Source organism: Macrobrachium rosenbergii, chromosome 41 (genome assembly GCF_040412425.1).
Source record: "Macrobrachium rosenbergii isolate ZJJX-2024 chromosome 41, ASM4041242v1, whole genome shotgun sequence".
Lineage (NCBI taxonomy): Eukaryota > Metazoa > Arthropoda > Malacostraca > Decapoda > Palaemonidae > Macrobrachium > Macrobrachium rosenbergii.
Window position 1 is genome coordinate 92,365,560 of NC_089781.1, and position 26,724 is coordinate 92,392,283.

At 34.9% G+C, this 26,724-nt stretch overlaps 1 protein-coding gene across 1 annotated transcript in view; it reads left to right on the forward strand.

Moving 5' to 3' along the window:
- The window catches only part of LOC136827007 (uncharacterized), a 341,112-nt gene that overhangs the window by 288,603 nt on the left and 25,785 nt on the right, over positions 1 to 26,724 (forward strand). The window contains 1 exon segment of the mRNA XM_067084662.1: positions 20,987 to 21,202. Within this exon segment, the coding sequence (XP_066940763.1) occupies positions 20,987 to 21,202 (216 nt within the window).

Below are 26,724 nucleotides of genomic sequence, written 5' to 3' on the forward strand. Positions count from 1 at the left end.
TATATAGGGATATTGTATGTATATTCTCATATTTAATATTTCGTGTGAAGTCTTCCTTTACGAAAATATAGATGAAAAGAAAGAATATATATATATATATATATATATATATATATATATGTTATTGTGTTTGTGTGTATGTATGTATATATGTATGCCACCGCTTCGAGGGGGAAAGTCGGGTGTTTTATAAGCATTGTTCCTAAAGAATTTGTTTAAGTAATACGAAAACATCATATGTACAGTATATACATATATATGTGTGTGAATGTGTATTTGTGTGTGTAAACAAACACATCCACACACAAGCATAATAAAATTTAATACATTTAAGAGCCACCCATCTTTATCAGTTACGCATACAAGGCCACCATAAAAAGGAAACCTCCGTATTCCTATCTTGAGATGTTTATCAAATCTGCCTCGAGTGGTGACAAGTGTGTCCGGGCAAAACTCTGCGGTACTTTCTCACCGCATTTCATTTACATGACACCCAACTCTGTTGTCGAAAAGATATGGGTGAGGAGATATGGTGTGTGCGTGTGTGTGTGTGTTTTTGTGTATGTATGTATGCATGTATATTTCGAATATATATGTGTGTATATGCAGTCATTAAATGCCTACGGAGTTACAAACTTACATCATAGTTTCATAGTAATTTTAGTGGAATGAAACGGAGTTGGCATTTCAACGAACATCGAGTTTCATACTGCTATATTTAATGGAATGAAAAGGATTGTGGCATTTCAAAAGAAAATTACTTATGTATATATATATATATATGTGTGTGTGTTAGTGTGTCTGTGTTTGTGTGTAATATACACACATACACACTATATATATATATATATATATATATATATATATATATATATATATATATATATATATATATATATATATATATATATATACAGATAGATTGATAGATAGATGTGTGTGCCTGTATGTGTATTTATGTATATTTGTATATATGTACACATACATACATATAAATATATATTTTTGTGTACATATGTATGTATGTGTGCGTGAATGTATAGTATGAATGTGTACCAGCGCGAATGTATAGATTTACTAGCATTACGAATATTTTTCTATGAGCAAGAAAGTAAAGACGAATTTGACTGAATTGTTTGGAAAACTTCTTCTTTTAGAAAATTTAGATCAACTTACGATTTTCTCTTTACATTATAAAGACGATGTAAAGAAATGAACCCTCATTTAGAACATGAAAAATACCAGAAATTAAGCAAATATATTATGAAAATTGCAGAAAAGACGTCATTGCATTATAAATTATTTGTTTATACAAATAATATGTGTATACAAATACACAAATACATTTTTATGTTGGGTATAAAGATTAATTATAAAGGATCAATTGCATTATGAACCTTCTTTTGACGGCGTTTTTGAGTATTATAGTTATACACTTGCGTGCAACAAAAGACATTCTCAGAGAGACAGACAGACAGACAGAGACAGAGAGCTCATCACTGATAAATCCTTCATTTGCATGCAACCAAACAAACAGGAAGGGAACGACAGATGCACAAGCAATAACAATCTTTCCAATCTTTTGCCAAACAAAGTAATTTAGGCATATAACAGGTCAAATTCCAAAGTCTCAAATATAAGACTACTGGAAATGAATTGTATAATCCTTCCCAACAAAGCTTCGAGCCTTCGAATCTTCGAAAAGGCCAAACCACGAGAGGAAAGTGATAATTTAAACGTAATTCAGACACCTGAACATTACCAGTGACATTTTGGAGACGGTCCTCACGGAACGTAAAATGGAGACATCATTGAGTATCGTCCGGGAATTGAATCTCGATTTAACTGTTTTATGAAAGTCAGTTCGAGATGATTCAGTGCCAATGGTTTTCATTTGATATTACTTGTGATTTTTACTTATTTGGTAAGAATTTTGCAGAAATGGTGAGGTGTATCGTCAATCGAAAATTCAGCAGTTATGGATTATGAGTCGGGATTTTAATATTATGATTTGGGATTTTAATATTATATTGTTTCTATTGTTTTATTTCGGAGTCATATTCTGTAATTATTTGATAGGAGAGTCAGATGCATCTACAGACTTTATTTCTTTAAAATGTTGTATTTAATGAAGACCAGATAAGATATTTATGCGTTGATAAGACTTTTTAGTGCGTGCGTTGCTTTGCTTGTTAAATTTTTTTAACCTTTTTAACAACGTTCGACTTAGAATTCTTTTGTAATATTGTACAGGAATCACCTTTTTTTATCGGAGGGGGAATTACCTGTTTTTGTCGAAGGGTAAGGATTTACCTGTTTTATTTATGGGGGGGGGGAGATTTACTTGTTTTTATCGGAGGTGGATATTACCCTTTTTACTTTTCTGTAAAAGAAACTATTGTGCCGGCTTTGTCCATCCGTCCGCACTTTTTTCTGTCCACCCTCAGATCTTAAAAACTACTGAGGCTAGAGGGCTGCAAATTGGTATGTTGATCATCCACCCTCCAGTCATCAAACATACCAAATTTCAACCTTCCAGCCTCATTAGTTTTTATTTTATTGCCATAATGTGCACCTAGCACCGCTATAGGTGCCATAACACAGTCACCACCGGGCCGAGGCTGAGAGTTTCGTGAGCCGTGGCTGAGAGCTTCACACAGCATTATACTCTTTATAGCAAACTCGATTGCGCCGAAGAAACTTCGGCGAATTTTTATACTGTTTTTCATTGGAGCCACCCCTGTTTTTATATATATATATATATATATATATATATATATATATATATATATATATATATATATATATATATATACTGTATATATATTTATGTATCTCATTCCCTCTTATTAACAGTCCCTTCTGTCCTATCCACTTGTAGTTTTGCCTCGGAATATTTTTAATAAATTGCTATCGTAAATAATTGCAATATGCACTTTGCTTAAAAGCTAGTTTAATTGAAATTAGTATTTTGGGATATCGATTTCCATGAGAAATATTAAACATACCACCATGAAAAATGTATATGCATGACTTCCGAAGTTATATATCTCTTGGGATAATTGATCGTTCCTTGTACTCTGGGTCAAGTATGTTAATTCGAGTAAAAGCTTTTAATTATCTCCCTTGGTGGAAGTATCTGTAAATGGAATCAGTTTATGGTCATGCGTTTAAAATTGAGCAATCTCCATTCCCTGATGAAGGTTAATGGAGAAAGACTCCTTAAAGAAGAAGCATTTTAATGAAGAAGAAGAAGAAGAAGAAGAAGAAGAAGCTTCGAGGGGTTAGACTTGGTTGCCATTTACTTACGTACTGAACGGCACCAATAGACTCGCCGGGAAAGAAATTTGAACTTAAGCTCGGCTAGAGTTTATCCAGAACTTTTTATACATAGAATATGAGCAAATTCCTCCTTATGAATAAGACAGAAATGCTGAGATCTTAATGTCATGTACTTTTCAGCCACTTTTGAGAAAAAAAAAATCTTCTAAACCATACGCCTGGCAACGTCGTAACCTAACGGACTCGTCAGAGATCAAAACAAAGAATGGAAACTAATGGCGTCTTCATACGGCGATGACACTTCGTACAGCATTATGCGGAAGCCATAAACCATTTTTTAAAAATCGAGTTTATGGCCTTTGCGGCAGAATCCGAGAACAATGGAGTAGAGAAAGAGCAAATGTGATGGGAAGGGAAGATTGCGGCATGCTTCACTGTACGAGATCTGCAGTGACGCTTTGACCATATAATCAGAGACCCACTTGAGTATCTCATTTACGGCGGCTTTTAAGATGTATGAACGAGGCTTAGTGGATGACAGCTGACTTTATTATATTGTAAAGATATAGATATTCATAAAGACGGGAATTATCCTCCCAGCTTTAAAGATATGAGAAAACTCAAGAGATGAAGAAACGAAGCAGAAATTAAATAATTATGTTGAAATTAACTTTTAGAGTAAGGTTGATATTAACAGAGTTGCAGAGACTGTTCTAGACCTAATTGAGACAATGGGAAAAAAGAGTTAGGGCGAGAAACATAGAGAGAGATGTGTCTGTTAATAGACGTGCTTCCTTAGCTTAAGAAAAAACCAGTGCTTGATTCCTCAAGTCCAGTTGATCTTGAGAAGATATTTGATGAGATGAATCTTCAAGATGATCAGTAAACTTGGTTAACATAGGCCTACAGTGTGTAAATATTTATAACAATTTTGACTTAATTAATGTAACATTATCCACTAATAGGCAGTCAAATACGGTGTCACACACATGCTTGCATTGAGTTCACATAAACGTAGTCGACAGAACTAAGTAGAATATTGAAAAGAGGAAAACAAGTAAGCCTCACTTAAGTATAGTAACTTACATACATGATAGATTCGGCATCTCTAGTCCTACATCACTATACCGTTTAAAAATCGAAGACTGAATGCTGGAAATTCCAAGAAATATAAAAACAATAAGAAAAAGATTCACGTAAAAGAGAAGATGCGCAGAGAACATGAAAGAAATAAAAAACAACAAACTCCCTCTGAATGCCTACAGCAGAGATCGCCTTAAGAATGGAAGGTCAAGCACCGACAATCCACTGGAGAAGCAAGAAGGAAAAGCGCCTAAAGTCCGTAATGGATCCGATGAGAGCAGTCCCAAAAAGTGAACAGTCCATTTGTAGAGGTATTTCAGGACCAAGAGCCCTGCTGTGCACCATTCTGGTCCTTCCTTTATGGTCTTTTGCTCTAAAAGCTCTCTTTTTTTCTTTTTTCTTTTTTAGAGTCTTTGTCGAAGCCAGTGGTCTTCATAGGCAGACGTTTTGGGAGAGCCTGATTTCAACTGAGACTGAAAGTCTTATATGTTTGCTGCAGAGGATGAAAGTTTTTTTTCCAACAGAGGCTGAAAGTTTTTTCCAACAGAGGCTGAAAGTTTTTTCAATAGAGTTTGAAAGTCTTCTGCGTAGTAGAGGCTGAAAGGGCCCTTTTCAACAGAGATTGAGCTTTTCTTGCAACAGAGACTTAAAGTCTTTTATTTATAGAGGCTGAAAGTTTTCAACAGATGTTGAAAGTCCATTTTTTTGTAACAGGCTGAAAGTCGTTTTATTTCAGTAGAAGCTGAGTCTCCTTTGAAACAGAGTCTGTAAATTTTCTTGCAAGAGGATGAAAGCCCCCTTTACAGCAGAGGCCGAAAGTCCGTTTTTTCAGTAGAGGCTGAAAGTCGTTTTTGCAACAGAGGCTGAAAGATTTTCTTTGCAGTAGAGATTGAAAGTCTTTTTTGCAACAGAAGCTTAAAGTCCTTTTTGCAAGAGGCTCAAAGTCGTTTTTGTAGCAGAGGTAGAAATTCTTTTTCCCCCTTCTTTCTTGATGAAGGGTAGAAATCTGCGTTCTTTTTTCATCTTTATAAATTCAGACAGAACGAAAACATTCTCCAATATATATATATATATATATATATATATATATATATATATATATATATATATATATATATATATATATATATATATATATATATATATATGTGTGTGTGTATATATATATTGTGTGTGCATGTATTTGTGTGTTTGTGTAATACATAAACAAACATACAGACAACTGGCCATTATCACCGGATAAGTATTTTTAATAGCTGAACTGGCCTCTTAATTCATATTTTTTTCACAGTTTTTGATACAGTTATCACTGCAAGCCTTGGATCCAGATGTGAAATAAATGGAGAAATCCGACCTCATTACCAAAACAAAGGTTACCACTTTAGGTTTCATTTATCTCAGTTCAAGAGTTGTAGTGATGACCGACTGAGGCTCTTTTCTCGAGGAAAGCATCGTGCCTCTTGTGAATTATGTACCTGGTAACTAGTCGAGTGTGGCTGGTCGCTTCTGGAATTGAGAGGAACATGCAAACAGCTTCAACCCCAAACAGTGATGCATTTTGGGGGAAATTTTTTATAAGAATATCTGGGGACAGACACCCGAATCACCTTTATCTAGACCAGACACGAAGGTAAAATTAGGTAAGAAAATAAAGGGGGGAAAAATTATAAATGAGTCAGTTCTAATCCTACAGAGAGGGAGGCAAGGAACCTCGTTTTAAAAGAGGGTAGAAAATTGGCATTAAAAAAAGAGTAGATCCTAGGAGTGAATTTATGTGGAGACGGAGAAAGTAGAAAAAAAAAAACAATAATTAGCCCGACCGTAAATTAGGTCTGGTTCTGTTTTCAATTCCACCTGATAAAAAAAATTATCTTCCGTAATTAGCAGAATTCATTTTACGGTACGTCAGTCAAAGCGGACGTCTTCAGCTTCAACACAAATTCATATTTTTCTCGTTTTTTTTTCAGTGGAAACATTTCTGCCTTGTTTGGATGTCGGCTCAGACATTTTACCCCGTCTGTTAATTCTTTTAATCCGTGTACTAATGTAAATTTGTTTTAGTGCGGTAGAATTTCATTTCCTTAATTAGTGGAATTCTTAAATGTATTATTAATGTCAACAGATTCTACCATTCTTTATGTAATTTTAACTATTTTTCAAGTTAACTGTCAGTCAAAACGTTTGTCTGTCTGCTAAACATACTGTCTCAATCAGTTTCTTTATATTTACTAGGCTTGTGTTGTTCTCTAATATATGCTACCTATAAAACTCCCTGTAGCTGTTGATATATATTTCCGTTTTATGCCACGACATTCTAATTACTTTTATTTCTGCGTCATATCGTTTTATTAATACAAATTGTAAGTTCCCATTATAAGAAAGATTCCCCATCACTTGAGCGCATGGTCTTTTATTTATTCATGTTGTATTAATTTATTTTATCTGTTTTTATTTATTCATATTTGGCAAGTTTCAGCGCCGCTCCTTGTTTCACAAGGCTGGGAGTTAGCCCGGTACTCTCTCTCTCTCTCTCTCTCTCTCTCTCTCTCTCTCAACCGTCCACCGACCACTTCATCCCGCGTCAGTGCCGGAATCAGTCTCCAAACTCCTGTGGAAAAGTCGAAGAAGAAGACTTTCCTATTATTATAGGCATTCAGTGGCGGTTACAACAAGCATTCCATAGACGCTCCCTTCCCCTGGAGCGGCCTCCGCGTGGAGCATATCCAGAGGACATCAATCTTCCAGAAGTTAAAGGGGAGAGAGAGAGAGAGAGAGAGAGAGAGAGAGAGAGAGAGAGAGCCTCTGGCGTTTGTGCACCTGGCAAAGCGTGGCCACGCCCCCCTTCGGCGTTCCGTTTTCCCTTTCTCCCCACCCCCATTAATCCCTCCCCTTTTGAATAGGAAGCATCCGTCTCTCTCTCTCTCTCTCTCTCTCTCTCTCTCTCTCTCTCTCTCACTTTATGTGCGAGCGTGTGTGTGTGTGTGTGTCTGTGTGTGTTCCACGCCCTTTCCCATCCTCAACAACCATCTACTTTCTCTCTCTCTCTCTCTCTCTCTCTCTCTCTCTCTCTTCCACGCCTCGTTCCCATCCATAGCAACCGTCTCTCTCTCTCTCTCTCTCTCTCTCTCTCTCTCTCTCTCTCTCTCTCTCTCTCTCTCTCTCTCTCTCCTTTGTGTGTCTATGTATATGGCACGCTCCTCCTCTCCTGAATATTGACGCCTCTGATTCATCTGTCACTGCGTCTGATTTTTTAGTCTTGTCTCTCCCTCTTCTTCTTCTTTTATTCCGTTATTCCTTATTGCACTCTTCCTTTTTCTTCATCCTCCTTCTTCTTCTTCTTCTTCTTCTTCTTCTTCTTCTTCTTCTTCCTTCTACTCATGCTCCTCTTCCTCTTCCTCCTCCTCCTCCTCCTCCTCCTCTTCTTCTTCTTCTTCTTTTTCTTCTTCTTCTTCTTCTTCCTCCTCCTCCTCCTCCTCCTTCTCTTTTTCTCGCTCTTGCTCTTCCTCCTCTGCCTTTTCTTCCTCTCTTCCTCTTCTTCTTCTTCTTCTTCTTCTTCTTCTTCTTCAATTAACCTTCTACTCTCCTTCATCAGCATCATCCTCCACAGGGCTTCACCTTGGCGCATCCTAAGATATCTGCGTATCAGCCCAACCATACGCGGTCAGATGTGACGCCAATTAATTGGAAATCAATCAAGCATTCATTTTTCCTCAATTAGTTACTCTTCCTAGGCGTCCAAAACTTCCTCTTGGATCCTTTTCCCAAAGCGCTTTGAGAGGATCGAATCCCCTTTTAGCGGGATTAGAGTAATAAACTTTCCTTGGATTCCAATCCTCTAGGGAGAATGAAAGAAAAAGGTTAATTAGGTTTTTTTTTTTTTTTTTTTTTTTTTGCTTTGAGGGAGACGGGTTTCAACCTTCTCGAGTAGACAAGCCAGGAAGGTGTTCCCTGTGACCTTGCACGGTGTGGATTGCATAGGGTGGCTATGGTACCTTTTAAAAGTTTTTTTATTTTTTTTTTTTATTTAATTTAGGAGCCGAATCGTATTTTAGGTTCTAAAAATCTTTAATTTTTTTTTTTTATTTCGTTAATTTATATTTTCTGCTGAAGACTCTGGGTATATACTGTATAGGGAGGCTATGGGATCTTTTACTAGTTTTTATTTTATTTTATTTATTTGTATTTTATTTTAGGAGCCAAATCGTATTTAAGTTCTAAAAAACTTTGGAAATTTGTTTCATTTCGTTATTTTATATTTTTTGCTGAAGACTCTGGGTGTGTGTTGTGTAGGGAGGCTATGGGATCTTTTTACGAGTGTTTTTATTTTATTGTATTTATTTTTATTTTATTTTGGGGGCCAATTCGTATTTTAGGTTCTACAGGCTTCAGTTTTGTTTACTTTAGAGGTTTGATATTTTATTTTGAATACTATTTCGTTTTCAATTTGAGAAATTTGAGAACTAAGAAAATATATATATATATATATATATATATATATATATATATATATATATATATATATATATATATATATATATAATTTACGAAGGACGCCAGAAAATATAGATATAAGTATCTTCTATTTGTCAACATTTGGAATAAATTATTTAAATACTTTATTTAAATTTGGTGCTTGAAAAAGGAAAAATTGGCCTCCTGACAATGAAATTGATTTCTCCGCGTGTAGAGGTGCCCTGCGTTTGCTTTCCGTTATATTGAAGTATTCAAGAGCGACGTGCTCGCTCTCTCTCTCTCTCTCTCTTCTCTCTCTCTCTCTCTCTCTCTCGTTCTTTCTGACTCTCAGTGCCCTCCACGCTATCTTCCTTCCATCTCTCTCTCCTCTCCATCTCTCTCTCTCTCTCTCTCTCTCTCTCTCCTTCATTTCTCTTGGTGCTCTCCACGCGCTATCTTCCCTCCATCTCTCCTTATGACACTTTCCTCACTCATTCTCCACACCCCCCACTTTCTCCTCTCTCCTATCTGATTCTCCCTCCGATACGCATTGACGTTGCTTTCTTCCTTCTCTCTCTCTCTCTCTCTCTCTCTCTCTCTCTCTCTCTCTCTCTCTCTCTCTTTTCTTTTCTCCGTCAGCCACCTTCTTCCATGTTCTCATTTTCTTTATCTTTTCCTAGTAATCGTATCTCCATTTTTCATCTTTCTTCCACGTTTAGTAATTCTTTGTTTCATTTTAGTCCTGTTCTATTCGCCTTTTATTTAACATCTTTGCATTATTTTCATTCGTCTATATTCATTATTCTGCCTTCGTAAATCCAACGCCTTTGACCGATAGGAGTCTAATCCACAAAGAAGTCTTATGTAGGATCGGATCCCCCTTCGCTGAGAATAGTCTAATCGCATGTAGTGGATTCCAATCTTCTACAAAGAGGAAAAAACAATAGAGCGTCGTCTAGGATTTTATAGGAGGGGGGAGGGGGAGGGAGATGGGTTTCAATCCTATATAAAAGACAAACAACGGAGAAGTTCTTCGTGAACTTATTTTTATTCACTTTTTTTCTTTGATTTCGTAAAAGGGAAATGGAATAGGAAGGTTTATATTTGACGTTTTGTGTTTTATGTTTTGTTTTGCTTCTTATGTTTTGTTATTTTGTTTATTTTATATTTTCATTTGCTATTCTGTTTTTATTTTTTGTTTACATGGACGAAAAAATTATACCTTCAACACAGGATGTTTTAATACAAGGCATCTCAGTATACATGAATTATTCAAGAATTTTGCTCTCTCTCTCTCTCTCTCTCTCTCTCTCTCTCTCTCTCTCTCTCTCTCTCTCTCTCTCTCTCTCTCTCTCTCGTTTCATCGCTTACTTAAACATAATACTTATTAAACTGCAGTGGAACCTTTGATAACTTTATCAGAGAATCTTTAATTCTTAAGACGGCAAGTTAATGATATATAATTATGGTTTTGTCTTTAAGTACCTATTAGTTACCGCATTTGAAACGAAAATGTATATTATTATTATTATTATTATTATTATTATTATTATTATTATTATGTAAAATATGGACCTATTAATATAAAGATAAATGCCAAGATCTTAACATCTGAAGGTTCCAAATGAAATCACTTTCTAGATGTGATGATTGATAGATTGATCGTAAAATTCTCTGGCGCTGCAACCACATTTGAACGTAAACGGAGATAAATTAAACAAATGGAAACAAATGCATAAACCATAATCAAAGGTTTTTGTGACACGTTACAGGGAGGTTAATTACGAATTGTATCATGTTTTGTTCCGCTAAATTTCACAGCCCGGAAGCGTTTGGGAACGGTCCTGTGTCTAGAGATTCATCTGCTTTAATGTCACGCCGTGGTCAGAATTACCAAGTGGAAGGGAGGATGGGTTTATTTCTTGCGCGTACATATATATATATATATATATATATATATATATATATATATATATATATATATATATATATATATATATATATATATATATATATATATATATATATATATTATTATTCTCGAGTTAGTTTTTTCCAAGGGTTCCATTTTCCAATGTTGATTCTCTCTCTCTCTCTCTCTCTCTCTCTCTCTCTCTCTCTCTCTCTCTCTCTCTCTCTCTCTCTCTCTCTCTCTGTGTGTGTGTGTGTTAGTGTGTGTGTTTCTCGGTTTCTCTTCCTTAAAAACATTATCATTCTCGATAATAATAATAATAATATATATATATATATATATATATATATGATATATATATATATAATAATCTATATATATATACATACATAAATACATATAATATATATATATATAAATATGTGTGTGTATGTGTTTGTGTGTACATATGTGTGTGTGTGTGTGTGTAAGAGAGAGAGAGAGAGAGAGAGAGAGAGAGAGAGAGAGAGAGAGAGAGAGAGAGAGAGAGAGACTACTTTGCGTAGTAAGTAAATGGACCTCTTGTTCATGCCATTTGAACGTGCAAATATTTTGGGGGATAATAATCAAAATTATAAAACTGCAACACAAAATGTAGATGAGATATGCTCATATAAAAGGATTTTAATAAAAGAGAAAAGTAGTCGAATAAGTAAAATACAGAAAAACTGAGCTAAACCACTTTCCTAAATTAAATTATATATATTGAATGAAAAAGCAACGTGCTCAGTAGTTTTCCTGAAAGAATGATGGACGGATAAATAAAGAATCAGGAGAGGAACGGAGTAACGGTACTGAAGGAGAGGAAGCGGTAATCGGATATTCTACGCCAGACGCCGTTTGCGGAATCCTTCGGGATCGTTAAAACCAAAAGTTCTCTCGCACTGAAGAGAGAGAGAGAGAGAGAGAGAGAGAATCGAGAGAGAAAATGGAAGAATCGATTTAGAAAACTGAATCGAAGAATAAGTAATAATGTTTTGAAGGAAGAGAGAAGAGAGAGAGAGAGAGAGAGAGAGAGAGAGAGAGAGAGAGAGAGACTATCATCTTAGGAAAACAGAATTTTTAAAAAAATCTGATTCCAGAATGATAATGTTTTGAAGGAAGAGAAACACTTACACAGAGAGAGAGAGAGAGAGAGAGAGAGAGAGAGAGAGAGAGAGAGAGAGAGAGAGAGAAATCACCTAATGAAAACGGAACGCTTGAAAAAGTTGGCTCGAGAACAATAATATTCCCTCATTTCCTCGTATTTTTACCGATGATTTATTTAAATTTGCCCATCGTCTGTCATGGCGTTCCCTTATTTGCGTCATTTATGTAATTTGTCGCGTTTTCTTGTTTTTTTTTTTTTTATTTTCGCCATCTTTTACGCTTTCATTTTCCGTCGAACGCGTGACTCGACTAATGAAAAAAGCCGAATTGAGAATAATAATATTTCCTCATTTGTGCGTCCTTTTACCAGTCGCATAATTTTTCCCCACCATCTCCCGCTCTCTCTTTGCCATATTTTTCCGTACTTGCGTCATTTATGAAGTCCTTTTTCGTGTCTTTTTATAGCCCTTTCTTTTTATCTTCTCTCGCCATTTTATGCTTCTATTTGTCGTCGAATACTTTTCCCCAACCCCGTGTTTACTGGCCATTTTTATTCTCGGCCCCTCGGGGAATCGAGTTACTTTTTCCGCTTTTATTCCCAGGTAGTCGGAAATGTGATACATGTCCAGACATATTCTGTCGTCACCTTTCTTTTTATCTGCTGCTGCTGCTATTACTACTGCTTCCACTGCTATTGTTGCTGCTGTTGAAAGTACTGCTATTTGTAGAGGTGGCAGTAGTAGTAATAGGTATTATTGCTGGCAGTTTATTTGGTGATTGTTACATAACGATAAAGATGATTTAAAGGATCAATGCGTATTTGTTCCCATTAGAATGACGCAGATATCAGGTTACGCGTTTGAGTAGTACGCTTCCATACGTAAAGACATACGTACATACCTATTTATATGAATATATATATGTGTATATATATACACACGTATATACATATGTAAATATATATTTTATTCATATACATACATATATGTGTATATATATTTTTTGTATATGTATGTGTATATTATAAATATATATATATACATATAAGTATATATATACACATATATATGTGTGTATGTATGTGTGTGTGTATCTGTGCTATGAGTGTACCTGCCTTTATGTGTACCTGTGTGTGTGTCTCTGTGAAAAAGAGTAAGGAGTATGGACATAATGGAATCAGTAACATGCCCTTTATCTCGCAAAGAAAATATGTCAGGCATGTGAAAACTCCATTGTAGGTAAGTCTTCCCTCATCTATAGTGATGATGGTGTTGATGCCGCTTTTAATGCCATTTTCTTCGGAACCTTTGTCCCACTTAATTGGGATAAGGTTCCCCTCCCCGGATGTCAGTAGCCTCAGGGGATATGTGTCTTTTAGACAACATTAACTTTGGTGTTGGAAAATTGGAGGGAGATGTTCTTTTTTTATCATAGTCTTCCCGTGTTGGTTTTCTGTAAAAGAAAACTATTGTGCCGGCTTTGTCTGTCCGTCCGCACTTTATTCTGTCCGCACTTGTTCTGTCCGCCCTCATATCTTAAAAACTACTGACGCTAGAGGGCTGCAAATTGGTATGTTGATCATCCACCCTCCAATCATTGAACATACTGAATTGCAGCCCTCTTGCCTCAGTAATTTTTATTTTATTTAAGGTTAAAGTTAGCCATAATCGTGCTTCTGGCAACGATACAGGATAGGCCACCACCGGGCCGTGGTTAAAGTTTCATGAGCCGCGGCTCACACAGCATTATACCGAAACCACCGAAAGGTAGATATATCGTCGGTGGCCTTAATTATACGCTGTACAGAGAAAATAACTCGATTGCGCCGAAGAAACTCCGGCGCATTTTTTACTTTTTTTTTCAAAAAGGAGGTTCCTTACGCTCCATACTTACTAACATTGTCGCTTCTGTTGTTCCGTAAGGTACATACTTGTTACTATTATTGTTATTGCTATAGCTGTTCCTTTCTTTTTTTTTGTTACTTACAGGGGTATTCTATTTTGTGGTTTGGTTACTTAGCAAAGTATTGGTTTGCTAAGCTTTCCCCATGTAAATATTTTCAAAAATTTAACATATTCGACATACCGATACTTATTATTTCTGAATTTTTGGAAGCACTTTGAAAACATTAGAAAATCAAAGCCTACAAGTAATATATTTTGATGCGTGAATGGATTTCAACATCCAGTTGGTATTATTATTATTATTATTATGATTATTATTATTATTATTATTATTATTATTATTATTATTATTATTATTATTATTATTATTATTATTATTATTATTATTATTATTATTATTATTACAATTGATGGAAATCACACATAATCACGTGTTTCAGAGAAATAAAATTCTGGCTGAAATTGGGATCAAACCCTGGTCTCACACGTGAAAGGCAGAGGTTCTACCAACTAATCCACACAAGTCATAAAAGAAATTGGAACCTACGAACTTCTTCTGTGACCTGTGTGGATCAGTTGGTAACGCCTTAGATTTACATTTGAGAGACCTGGGTTGAATTCCGATGTGAGTCAGAAATTTATTATTATTATTATTATTATTATTATTATTATTATTATTATTATTATTATTATTATTATTATTATTATTCCCATGAGGCTGTTTGTTGTAGCAAAGGACTTGAGCAAAGACCCTTTGTGCCAAGGTGTGACATCGTAGCTGTGGCTTGAATTCGATTCTTATGAGAGAGAGAGAGAGAGAGAGAGAGAGAGAGAGAGAGAGAGAGAGAGAGAGAGAGAGAGAGAGTGTCAGTCAGTCTAGTAAGAGTCTGGGAGGGTGAAGATATAGTAATATTTAATGAATAGTTCTTATCCTTTATTTAGTTCATTATGATATAGATAAGGAGAGAGAGAGAGAGAGGGGGGGGGCGGGGGATGAGTAGGGAAGGGTGGAGCTGTAGGAATATATAATGAATAGTTCTTATCTTTTATTTAGATCAATGTAATATTGACACGGAGAGAGAGAGAGAGAGAGAGAGAGAGAGAGAGAGAGAGAAAGCTGTAGTAATATTTAATGAATAGTTCTTATCCTTTATTTAGATCATTGCAATGTAGATACTGAGAGAGAGAGAGAGAGAGAGAGAGAGAGAGAGAGAGAGAGAGGTTAATAATTACAATCGTATCCACTAATGCGTATTAAGCCTGTATAAAGTTGTATATTTATGTATATTCGTATGTTTATATTCATTTAAGAGACTGGGATAAGATCCCAATGCGAGTCAGATATACATACTGTGTATATATATATATATATATAAATATATATATATATATATATATATATATATATATATATATATATATATATATAATATATATATATATGTATATATATATATATATATATATATATATATATATATATATATATATATAATATATATATATAAAGCACAGAACAGAAAAGGTATAGTATTTTGTCTAAGACAAAACAAAAGAATAATTACGAATACATCCACATACATAATGGCAACCAACATTCGTTCGCATCATAAACAAAGACCCCCCTCCCCCCTCCTCCTCCCCCTCCTCATCCCACCCCAGACCCACCTAACTCCCCACCCACGCCAAAATGAATAAAAAAAAATAAATAAAACACAAAAAAAAAAAAAAAAATTCAATGCAAGTCCCGAAAAATATTACATCTACCCTTCTGAGCTCCATAAACCAGGCCCGTCGAACCGCAATGAGCAACATCCGGTTTTGCATACGAGGCCAAACTCTCCGAAAAATTTATGACCCTCCCGGGGTCGAGAAAGGTCATGCGAGGCAGGTCGAGAAGAAAGGTCGCCATGGACAAAAGGTCGGGACCAGGATCAAGAGATTTAAAGACAGATGGCGTCTGGTAGGGGATTTGCCTCTCCCATATTGTGTCTGGGATGCTTGTTGTGCTTTGATGTTATTATTATTATTATTATTATTATTATTATTATTATTATTATTATTATTATTATTATTATTATTATATTTGGATAGACTTTTTACTGAATGCCTTGAATCCCAAGGGGAAAAAATTAAGAAACTTTCTCTCTCTCTCTCTCTCTTGGGCGGATTCGAAACCGCACAAGGTATGAATGTGACTAGATTATTATTATTATTATTATTATTATTATATTTGGATAGACTTTTTACTGAATGCCTTGAATCCCAAGGGGAAAAATTAAGAAACTCTCTCTCTCTTGGTCGGATTCGAAGCCACACAAGGTATGAATGTGATTATATTATTATTATTATTATTATTATTATTATTAATAAAAAGCTTTCACACAACAGAGTATGAAAAGACAAAAAAAAAAAAAAACAGTCATCTGTAGGAGAGAAAATTCCACCAAAGCGAGTCCTAATGCTTAAAAAGTTATATATCGAATATATACACTGCTCTCCACTCAAGCTAAGACCTGGAGGAACTAGGCATTGGCTGCTGATAACTCAGAAGGTAGATCTAGAGGCTCCCCCAACCCATAATCCCCAGATCACAGATACAGCAAGGTCGCAATGCCATTGAGATATATCAGGCTATGAGCGGGAGTTGAACTGAAAGCCACTGCACTGTGAAGTCTCGGCGAAACCAGCGGATCTACCAGGAAGGAAAAATGGAGAAATTGTTCAGTAAGACATAAAGGTTATTGCAGCTGTTTCATGCTGTAACTTAAATAGTGACTTATGATAAGAAACTAAGGAAAGATATTTTCGCAGACCTGTATATAGATAAACAGAAGATATTTTTGATAACGGAAAATGGAAAATATAAGTAAAGAAGAAGAAGAAGAAGAAGAAGAAGAAGAAGAAGAAGAAGGAGGAGGAGGAGGAGGAGGAGGAGGAGGACTTTTATAAGATTAATGATAATGACTCACATCTAAAAATCTAATTCATAGACAAAATTAGTTAAACTCGCATCCGTAACTGAAAGAAGAATTATTTCTCACGAAGGATATAACGTATAAAAAAGCCATATAGTTTTTCCTGTACTAGATCGTTATTTACGGCATCAACGAGAACAAACGGACGCTAAAAAACAGTTTTATTGCTTGGTATATAAAAAAAAAATGGCAATTCCTTTAACTGCTGCACATATTTTTGCGGAAGTTAAACGCCCGTGCAACAGTGCCTCGTAAATCTCTGAAGTCGTAAAGCTTTTGTTCAGAATTGAATGTCCATATAGGGAGAAACCAAAGCAAATAGAGAGAGAGAGAGAGAGAGGTTACAGATTGAAACAAGACAGGAACGAAGTGTCAATACAGTTAATGTATGGAGAGAGCGAGAAACCAAAGTAAATAGAGAGAGAGAGAGAGAGAGAGAGAGAGAGAGAGAGAGGAACAATAAGTTACTGACTGAAACAAGACAGAAACGAAGTGTCATACAGTTAATGTGAGAGAGAGAGAGAGAGAGAGAGAGAGAGAGAGAGAGAGAGAGAGAGAGAGAGAAGAATAGAATAGGATAGAATTGAAAGATAATAAAATACTGATAAGAGAGGAAAATAAATAAAGGTAAAAAAGTACCAAAGAATTGAATATATACATGCGTAAGCAACACCAATATAGGTGGTGATATTGTATACATACAGTACATGTATATGTGTATATATTCATTATATATATACATATACACATATACTGTATGTATACAGTATCACCAGTGACAGGCAACCCAACATCTTATTGAATATATACCACGTTTTGCGTTATCCGATATATTTAATTACAAAGTATAATTAATGTCATTAACAGTTTTGATAGCAATCACGCGATGTGGAAATATTCAGTAATTGCAAATTGTATGTCAATATTAAATTTGATTGTTGATTTATTGAATTTCGTTACCGTGCAGCGTGCCAGAGGTGTGAAAGTGTTACTTTCTCTCTCTCTCTCTCTTTCTGTCTGCATATATATATATATATATATATATATATATATATATATATATATATATATATATATATATATATATATATATATATATATATATATATATATATATATATATATATACGTCACATATATGAATATATATATATATGAAATTTTTTTATCACACCGTGATTTATATACAATTATGAAACTACAAATGTCGTTTAATTCCCCATCGGGAATATTCCCGAAGTAGCGTGAATTGGATATTAAACGACATTTGTAGCTTGATGACTATATATATATATATATATATATATATATATATATATATATATATATATATATATATATATATATATATATATATATATATATATATATACGTGGATGTATGCATGCTCACATCCATAAAACCATCAATGCATATTTTTAATGCATATGTGTTTACTAAGTAAAAAAAAATAAATTTTTGTGCTTTTCTCTATCACAGATATCACATCATTACTAAAATATTTTTGAAATAATTCAAAGCAGAGTTATACAAAACTGTACAGTAATTAAAGTGCATATTTTAATATTCTTCTCTCATTAACTATCAAGCTCAAAAATTTCATAATTTAACTTTGTAAGTTTTTCTCATTCTTATGGAAATTATTTATGCACGTATTCGACGTATAATGATTAAATGGCTTTCCTTGTCCTTGTTATATTTTCCATCTATCTTTCCCACTAATACCGAGTTTTGGAATTCCCTACCTGCTTCTGTTTCCTGTTTCATATAATCTCCCAACTTTCAAAAGGCGAGTCTCTTTCGTCATTTAGAGTTAAACTCCATTTTTTTATTTACTCTGGACTGGATGAGGGCATTGGGCATTCCGTGCCATCGGCCCTTTCATTGAGGAATTTGCTATGATAAAAAGAAAGTTATATGTGTAATTTAAAATCGCATTTGCGAGTAATTTGCGGTCGAGTAAAATCAGATTTTAGTGCATTGTTAATTTTTAATTCTCAAAATCCATTATTTTTTACGATTCAAGCCTTTTATGTTAAGTATGAATAATGCAAAAAATGAAACATTCATTATTGAAATTCGCATGGTTAATTATGCTCAAAATATGTTTTTTATGTTTTTACATTCAATGCTATTTAGGTCTGAGTAATGCAGCGTAAAGAAAATTTCATTTTTAAAAGAGAAAATAAGAAAAATGAGTTACCCAATTCATTATACCACGCGTCCACTCATAGAATTCAGTATTTAGTAGTAAGTGTTTTAAAATATTATTTAATTTTTCTTCGTCATGGTAAGTTGCCATCTTTCATTTTTGGGTTTTGACTGCATTTCTTTCTATTTAATCTTCATCTTCAGTAATCTTCAGTTAATAAATAATTCTTCTTTTGTTTTTATATATTTCTTCTTCGTTTTATTTTATATCGTCTTTTGGTTTCTATTCTTATTATCATGATTATCTTCTAAATCTCCCTGTTGGTTCCCGTTCTTATTCGTTATGTGTTTCATATCGTTACCACATTGTTCTTTAATCTCTCTCTCCCTTTCCTGCAGTTCCTTTATTCTTCGTCACATTCTTAAGCAGAAAATCTAAAAAAAAAAACGCACGTTTATTTCCTCTGCCCTTTTATTATCCCGCAAAATAGACAAGAAATATATATATGTATATATATATATATATATATATATATATATATATATATATGTATGTATATATGTGTATATATGTATATATACATGTGTATATATAATATATATATATATATATATTATATAAATAGATTTATATATTATAAATAAAATATTATATGATATATATACATATAAATAAATAAGTATATATAGATATAAATATATATATATTTATATATATATATATATATATATATATGATATATAAAATATATATATATATATATATAACTAAAACCCAGAGGTTTCGGTAGCAAATCGGAGAATCTATATGCAACAAGCATGTCATAAAAATCATGCGTAACATCCAGTCAGTTATAAACATATGACTCAAAGCATATATAAATAAACCAGGTGAAAATAAAAAATTAAAACAAAATCAATTCTCTCAGACGAAACTAAAAGCATATTTGTAAAATCAATGGCAGCACATTTTTTTTTCTTTTTGCCTCAAGCTTCATGGTCAAGGTGAAAGATTCCTACAAGTATTACTGTTTGTGTAAATATCGAATTCCAATCTTCTATCAACGTGAGTCAGAAGATAATGGTCTCGTGTGAATATTTATATATATGTCATGCTTTTAGTCCATGTGTGTGTGTGTGTGTGTCTGGTGGGGAATGGGGGTGGGGGGCAGGGGGAAGAGCTAAGCCAGGCAAGGGGGCGTGGGAGGAGGGGGGATTTGCGGGTCGGATTTCAAGGTCGTAAACGTATTTTGTTCGTACAATTCTGAACTTCTATAAGTCTTTAGTGATTATTGTCTAGAGAATTTTCAGGTTAGGTAAAAATGAGAGAGAGAGAGAGAGACAGACAGACAGACAGACAAACAGACAGAGAGAGAGAGAGAGAGAGGACCTCTTAGTTATAGTGTCAAGTGTGAAATAAATTTATCTATGTACTTAGATGTGGATGAGATCCACTTTTCCTGAGAGAGAGAGAGAGAGAGAGAGAGAGAGAGAGAGAGAGAGAGAGAGACACAACACCATAGCACCACCTGTAGCTTTCGTGTTATATAAGTCAAATCATATTTTTTCACCATATCCATTTCCGATATGCCAATGCTGACAGCTCTCATACGTTTGTGAGATAGCATATGGCTTCTCCGAACTGGTAATCCTTGAATATTATATACAAATGTACATAAGTACACACATATATATAAATATATGTATATATATAATTATATATATATATATATATATATATATATATATATATATATATATATATATATATATATATATATATATATATATATATATATATATATATATATATATATATATATATATATATATATATACAGTTCTCTGGTTTCTCAGTACTTCATTGCTTTACATCTCTTTATCACTCTTATATTAACACATGAACTTTCCATTTCAGGCATCGACGTGACATTTGGATCTCTTTAAAAACTATCAGTAAAGCTTTTACCAAAATAAATTAACCTGAAAATTAAATACGTATAAATTTACTTCCCATAAAAATTCAATCCTTTCGTATTCTCTTGTCAATAAAATCCACTTCTTAACAAACCTTTTTCTATATTCTCTCCCCCAGGGTACAACGCCACGGCGAAGGTCAAGGTCTACGAGTTCCAGCGGACTGGCGTCCAGTCCGACAGTCACCTGTGGTACTCCGGCCAGCCCCTGACCCAGCCCCTGAGGTCGGTGACAGTCTGCGCCCGGATGAAGTTCTTCTTCCTGTGGGAAGTCTCAGGATTCCTGCAGCTCTCAGACGATTCCTCGGGCACGCTCATCCACACGATTCAAGCGGGTTAGTTTTGCTCTCTCTCTCTCTCTCTCTCTCTCTCTCTCTCTCTCTCTCTCTCTCTCTATATATATATATATATATATATATATATATATATATATATATATATATATATATATATATATATATATATATATATATATATATATATATATATATATGAATATATATATATATATATTATATGTCTATTCTAGCATTTATTTTTTTAATTAATCACATTTGTTTCAGAGAGAATCTTAACCATTAAAAATAAAACTAATTTGAATCTTACCCATTAACTGCAGAACTAATTTGAATCTTACCCATTAAAAATAAAACTCTTGTAATGTATTACAGTAAGTTTAGAAATAACTATCATGGCCAATTTGGTGATAGTATATAATAGTTTAAAATGGATTATTATGAAATTCTCAGAACGCAAGTATTGTCAGAATTACATTGTTGTATACAAATAAATTTCCTCTAATGTTAACATTATACACACATATATATCATATATATATATATATATATATATATATATATATATATATATATATATATATATATATATATATATATATATATATATATATATATATATATATATATATATATATATATATATTTGTTTGTGTGTGTGTGTATAATATACGCACGTCTGTTTGTATGCACGTTGGATGTAGATATCCCCAGTTGGTTAATTAACCAGCTTTTTGTAAAAACAAAAATGCTTCAAAATTCAGCATTTATCTATATTAAAATCTCATAATAAACAAATCAATCAGTATTGTGTTTGCTCAGTGGCCTCTCCTGATAATTCCCTGTTCGTTTATTTCGTAGATTTTAATTTAAAACGTCCAGTGGCCAGTGACAAAAAGCTTATGAACAATATTTCACTTCGACACAATTTTTGGATCTATATTTCATATTACCATTTCGCGCACGTGTCGTGATTTTGTAATAAATTGTTCAAGTTAGAAAGGAATATCAGATTAGTTTTTTAGAATATTTGTTGGGCGATGAATTGCATTTGTTCCTTTGTTCATCAAGAATTTAGTCAGATTCATAAAAAAATTATGAAAACCTTGTGAAAAGCTGAGTTATGTCAAAAGAATTATATGAATTTTTTTCAGTTAGGCTTATCAGAGTACATTATATATTTGAGGAGGAAAGTTATTTTAAAAAAATAACAGAAATAACTAAGAAACATCATAACAAATCTGACAGCATGCATTTTATTGACCTTGTTCTATAAAGCTAAACTGTTATCCATGATAACCTAAGCAGATTCCTCATATAAAATCCCATTTATCTTTGCTTAGTAAAATTTTATTTACAGCCAGGCCTACACGTTTATATTGAGTGGTGAATGGATGCTTGTGCTTTCAGGAACTTCAAAGATGTCTTTCCCCCATGTTTACCTCTTTTTCTGATTTTTAATTAAATAATTCTCTCTATTATGAATCTTTTATCACTTAGAATGTTTATTACCAAAGTGTTCTTTAACCCTAAGATACATTTTAACCCCTGTAGAGCTTATAGTATCCTTTAGTTTGATAACAGGTGTCCTTTTTCTCTTTTCGTTGTGACTGTATTTTGTTGTAGTGTATCCTTCTGACAAAAAAAATCGTTGTTGGTAAATAATGTATCCTTATTTGTCAACTTTGCTACTGAAATATTGGTCAGTGATTCAGCATCTTCTGATTTCCGCCCTACAATTCGGCCATCATTGGACATTGGTGTAATGAAAATCTGTCTTCTCTCAGTGCAGCTGTAATACCAAAATTATTCCCGAATTGGTGTGTGTCCTTGATTCAGCGTTGTATTTTGCCCCTGCAAGTAAAAACATCATGTTGGAGATGTTCGCAACAGAGCTTGTATAGTGCTAAATTACGTCACGCTGGAGATTTGTTCAACAAAGCTCGTACCTGACTGAATTGTCATTCTCTCTGTAGGTTCTCACAGAATCCTCTCCGATTTTAGAACCTGCGGGAATCGAAATTGAATTTCCCACGTACTAACTAGGAGAGTAACTTTGACAGTGTCTCTCTCCTCCTTGAATTACTCTGTCCTCTTGTTGATGCCAGATCGAAATGCCTCTTAGGCTGTTAGTGATTCAGCTTTGCCTGTTATAATGGTGCGCTTTCGAAGCTTCCTTTTCTTTCTGTATTCGCTCTATCCTTCTCTGCACTGGGTGCTGTTCCACTGTCATTCGATCATGCTGTCCAATTGTCCTTTATTCTTGCCATTCTTTGCTCAGTGTCATTTGCCAGAGAGTATTAAATATGTCTCAGTTTCATTTGCTTATTAGTGTTGCATGCTCTTCCGTTGCTGTCATGTTGTCATCAGTGGTCTGGTTAAACTAAGATGTACTTTTTTTTATTAAATCCTTTTCCATTGTCGTGCCCCTTCCGCAGTCATTTGCTCCTTGGTACTCTTATGTTCTGCCATTGCCATTGACTCCTTGGTACTCTTATGTTCTGCCATTGCCATTGACTCCTTGGTACTCTTATGTTCTGCCATTGCCATTGACTCCTTGGTACTCTTATGTTCTGCCATTGCCATTGACTCCTTGGTACTCTTATGTTCTGCCATTGCCATTGACTCCTTGGTACTCTTATGTTCTGCCATTGCCATTGACTCCTTGGTACTCTTATGTTCTGCCATTGCCATTGACTCCTTGGTACTCTTATGTTCTGCCATTGCCATTGACTCCTTGGTACTCTTATGTTCTGCCATTGCCATTGACTCCTTGGTGCCCAGTGTTTTTCCAGTGGTTGCTCGTTGATGTTGGAAGCTGCTCCATTGTCATTTTGTCACTGGTAGAAAGCGTAGTTCTAATGACATTGCTATGAAGTGCTGTTCCGTTGTCAGTTTCCTGTTGGTGGTAAATGCTGTTTTCTTTTTCATAGGTCGAAAATGTTGTTCCACTGGCACTGGCTTATTGGTCGTAGATACTTCCCCCATTATTGTCTGCTGTTTTTCTCTTGGCATTTGCTAATTGCTGTTAGATGCTCTTCCAGTCCCATTTGCTCATTAGTAGCAAAGCCCATTCCATTGCCATTTTCTCACAGCTACTAGGTACTGTTCCATAATACCCATCACTGTGCCTCGAGATGTATACTGCCATTTGTCCCCAGACCATCGGCCTAGCCATCAGATACGAAATGGCCTTCACATGCTCTTGAAATTCACGAAACGGTTGAGTCAATAACATAGCGGTTGGCCACCCCTTAGATTTCGGCCGCTGGTCGAAGTAGGCCCATTTAATCACAAGCTTCATTTCATTATCTTAGGTGTCACCTACCTAAGACTTTTTGCGTCTACTCTCCAGCGCCACTGCTAAAGACTGGCTTATCTGCTTCTTCCTTCCTCCATTTAGGTCGCGTGCCTCAAAAACCGTTGGGGGTAATAAGTTTGGGTAAGTACCAAAAGCTCATGAACGAATCTGACATGTCAACTGTGTAAGCGTTCTTCCTTCACCTCTTGGAGCACCTGTAATCAGATGCTAGACAGAATGACAGGCGAATTTCATGTCACGCTGACTTAACTGAGTCTATACCTTGAGCTTTCACTCTTCTGCTCTCTGGCTTTCAGTGCAATCCTCTCAGATAGAATCACTCCACTTGACACTGTACTCTGTATTACACTGTCACCCTCTAAATGGGCTGTGTCATGTAAATAGTCTAAAAGCCTGAAAATCTCACCTCTCCAGTCCGTTTGGGCTGTTCTAAGGCGGTGTCGTGCAAGCCCATTTTCTGACAGTTTTTGTCGCCTTGCCGTTAAATTTCAAATTTTGCACCAAGCAGTCAGCACTGGGGGCAAGATTGAAGTCGTGCATGTTTGCTATAACAGTGTCCGTACGTGCACGACCATAAATGGCTTCCGTTTCACTCCCAATACTGTCTACACGGTGCACTTTTTGTCGGTAGGGTGCCAAAAGATGTCAGAAATACGCGCACAGTTGACACCGCTCTTATACGCTGCTTGCCTCGCAACACAAGTAGTGTCACATTAGGCCTATGTGTCTCGTAGTCTCACTGAAATTAGAAATTGCTAGCCTTGATAACAACCAGAACCAGACGAGAAAAAAAAAAGCCTTGCAAAAAGGAGGGGCTTTCTGCACATCTTGTCATCCTTTAAAACATTAATGTCCATGAATCAACAGTTGTGTGTTTCCATAGTCCTAGAACCCTCTTCTAATTCCTTCGTGTTCCTACCCGTCCTCCGATATGCGGACTTCAGGATTAGTTGTGGACAAGGGCGGCGTTTTCAGTAAGTAAATAAACAAACAGTTCAAGATTGATTTGATTGATTTGATTTACTTTTATTTATGTGTTTTGTTTTGTACTGTAGTATCAGGGGCGAGAAACTGAGGCTTGTTGCTAGGGGTCGCTAGAGGTAATTTGATAGTGTTTGAAAGACGGAAGTGCTTTGGAAGCGGCCATAGGCTGAATTCATCAAGACCCTCGTTAGTTTTACCACTTTGAATTTCTGTAGTAGTGCCTTAACGAGACGTTGAATCGTAAATGCAGTTAATTGCTAATGTGTCTCTCATTTCCGCTGTGCAACAAAGGATTTCGTAAATCTGGAAGCATTCCTAAGTCGTAGGGCTTTGAAGCCTACTTATAAGGCTTCCTTGCGTTTGCTGTCTCAACATCATTCCTTGTATCTCTCGTCTAAGCATTCCTTCATTCCTAATCCATGCCCACGAGTCATTTCCAGTCTTGAATTTTCTGAATGGACCACCTGAGTGGAAATTCAAGAAAATTCAGGAGGAAATTCAGAAACTGATCTCATGAAAGTTGGCTGTTTTGATGCCAGAAAATGTGTCACTCCAAAAATTGGGTGGGGGTTAACTTTCCCGTTTTCAACAAGTCTTTTTGGGGTGAGGTTGCTAGCCCCGTACCCTTTTTCAGCCCTGGTAGCGACCACAAGTGTCTTTTAATTTCCAGATACCTTATTCATAACCCGTCCAGTCCTTCCATCCCTGTCACAACTGGAATTCTAAAATTATCATCTTCATTCCCAATGCCAGTAATTTGTTGTAGAATCAGTGCTCATCCTTAATTTGTCCTAGAATCAACACTCATTCTCAGTTTGTTGTAAAATCAGTACTCATTCTTAATTCTTTGTAGAATCAGTATTCATTCTTAACCTTTTCTAGAATCAGTTCCCATTCATTGTTTGTTGTAGAATCAGTACTCATTCTTAATTCTCTGTAGAATCAACACTCATTCATACTTTGCTCTAGAATCAATAGCCATTCTTAATTTGTTGTAGAATCAATGCCCAGAATTTGTTCAAGAATAAATACTCTCTTTTAATTTGCTAGAATCAGTACCCATTCATAATTTGTTGTAGAAACAGTAATCATTCTTATTTTGTTCTAGAATCAGTACCCATTCATAATTTGTTCTAGAAACATACTCATGCATATTTTGTTCTAGAATCAATACCCATTCATAATTCGCTCTATAAACATACTCATTCTTAATTTGTTCTATTAATACCCATTCATAATTTGTTGTAGAATCAAT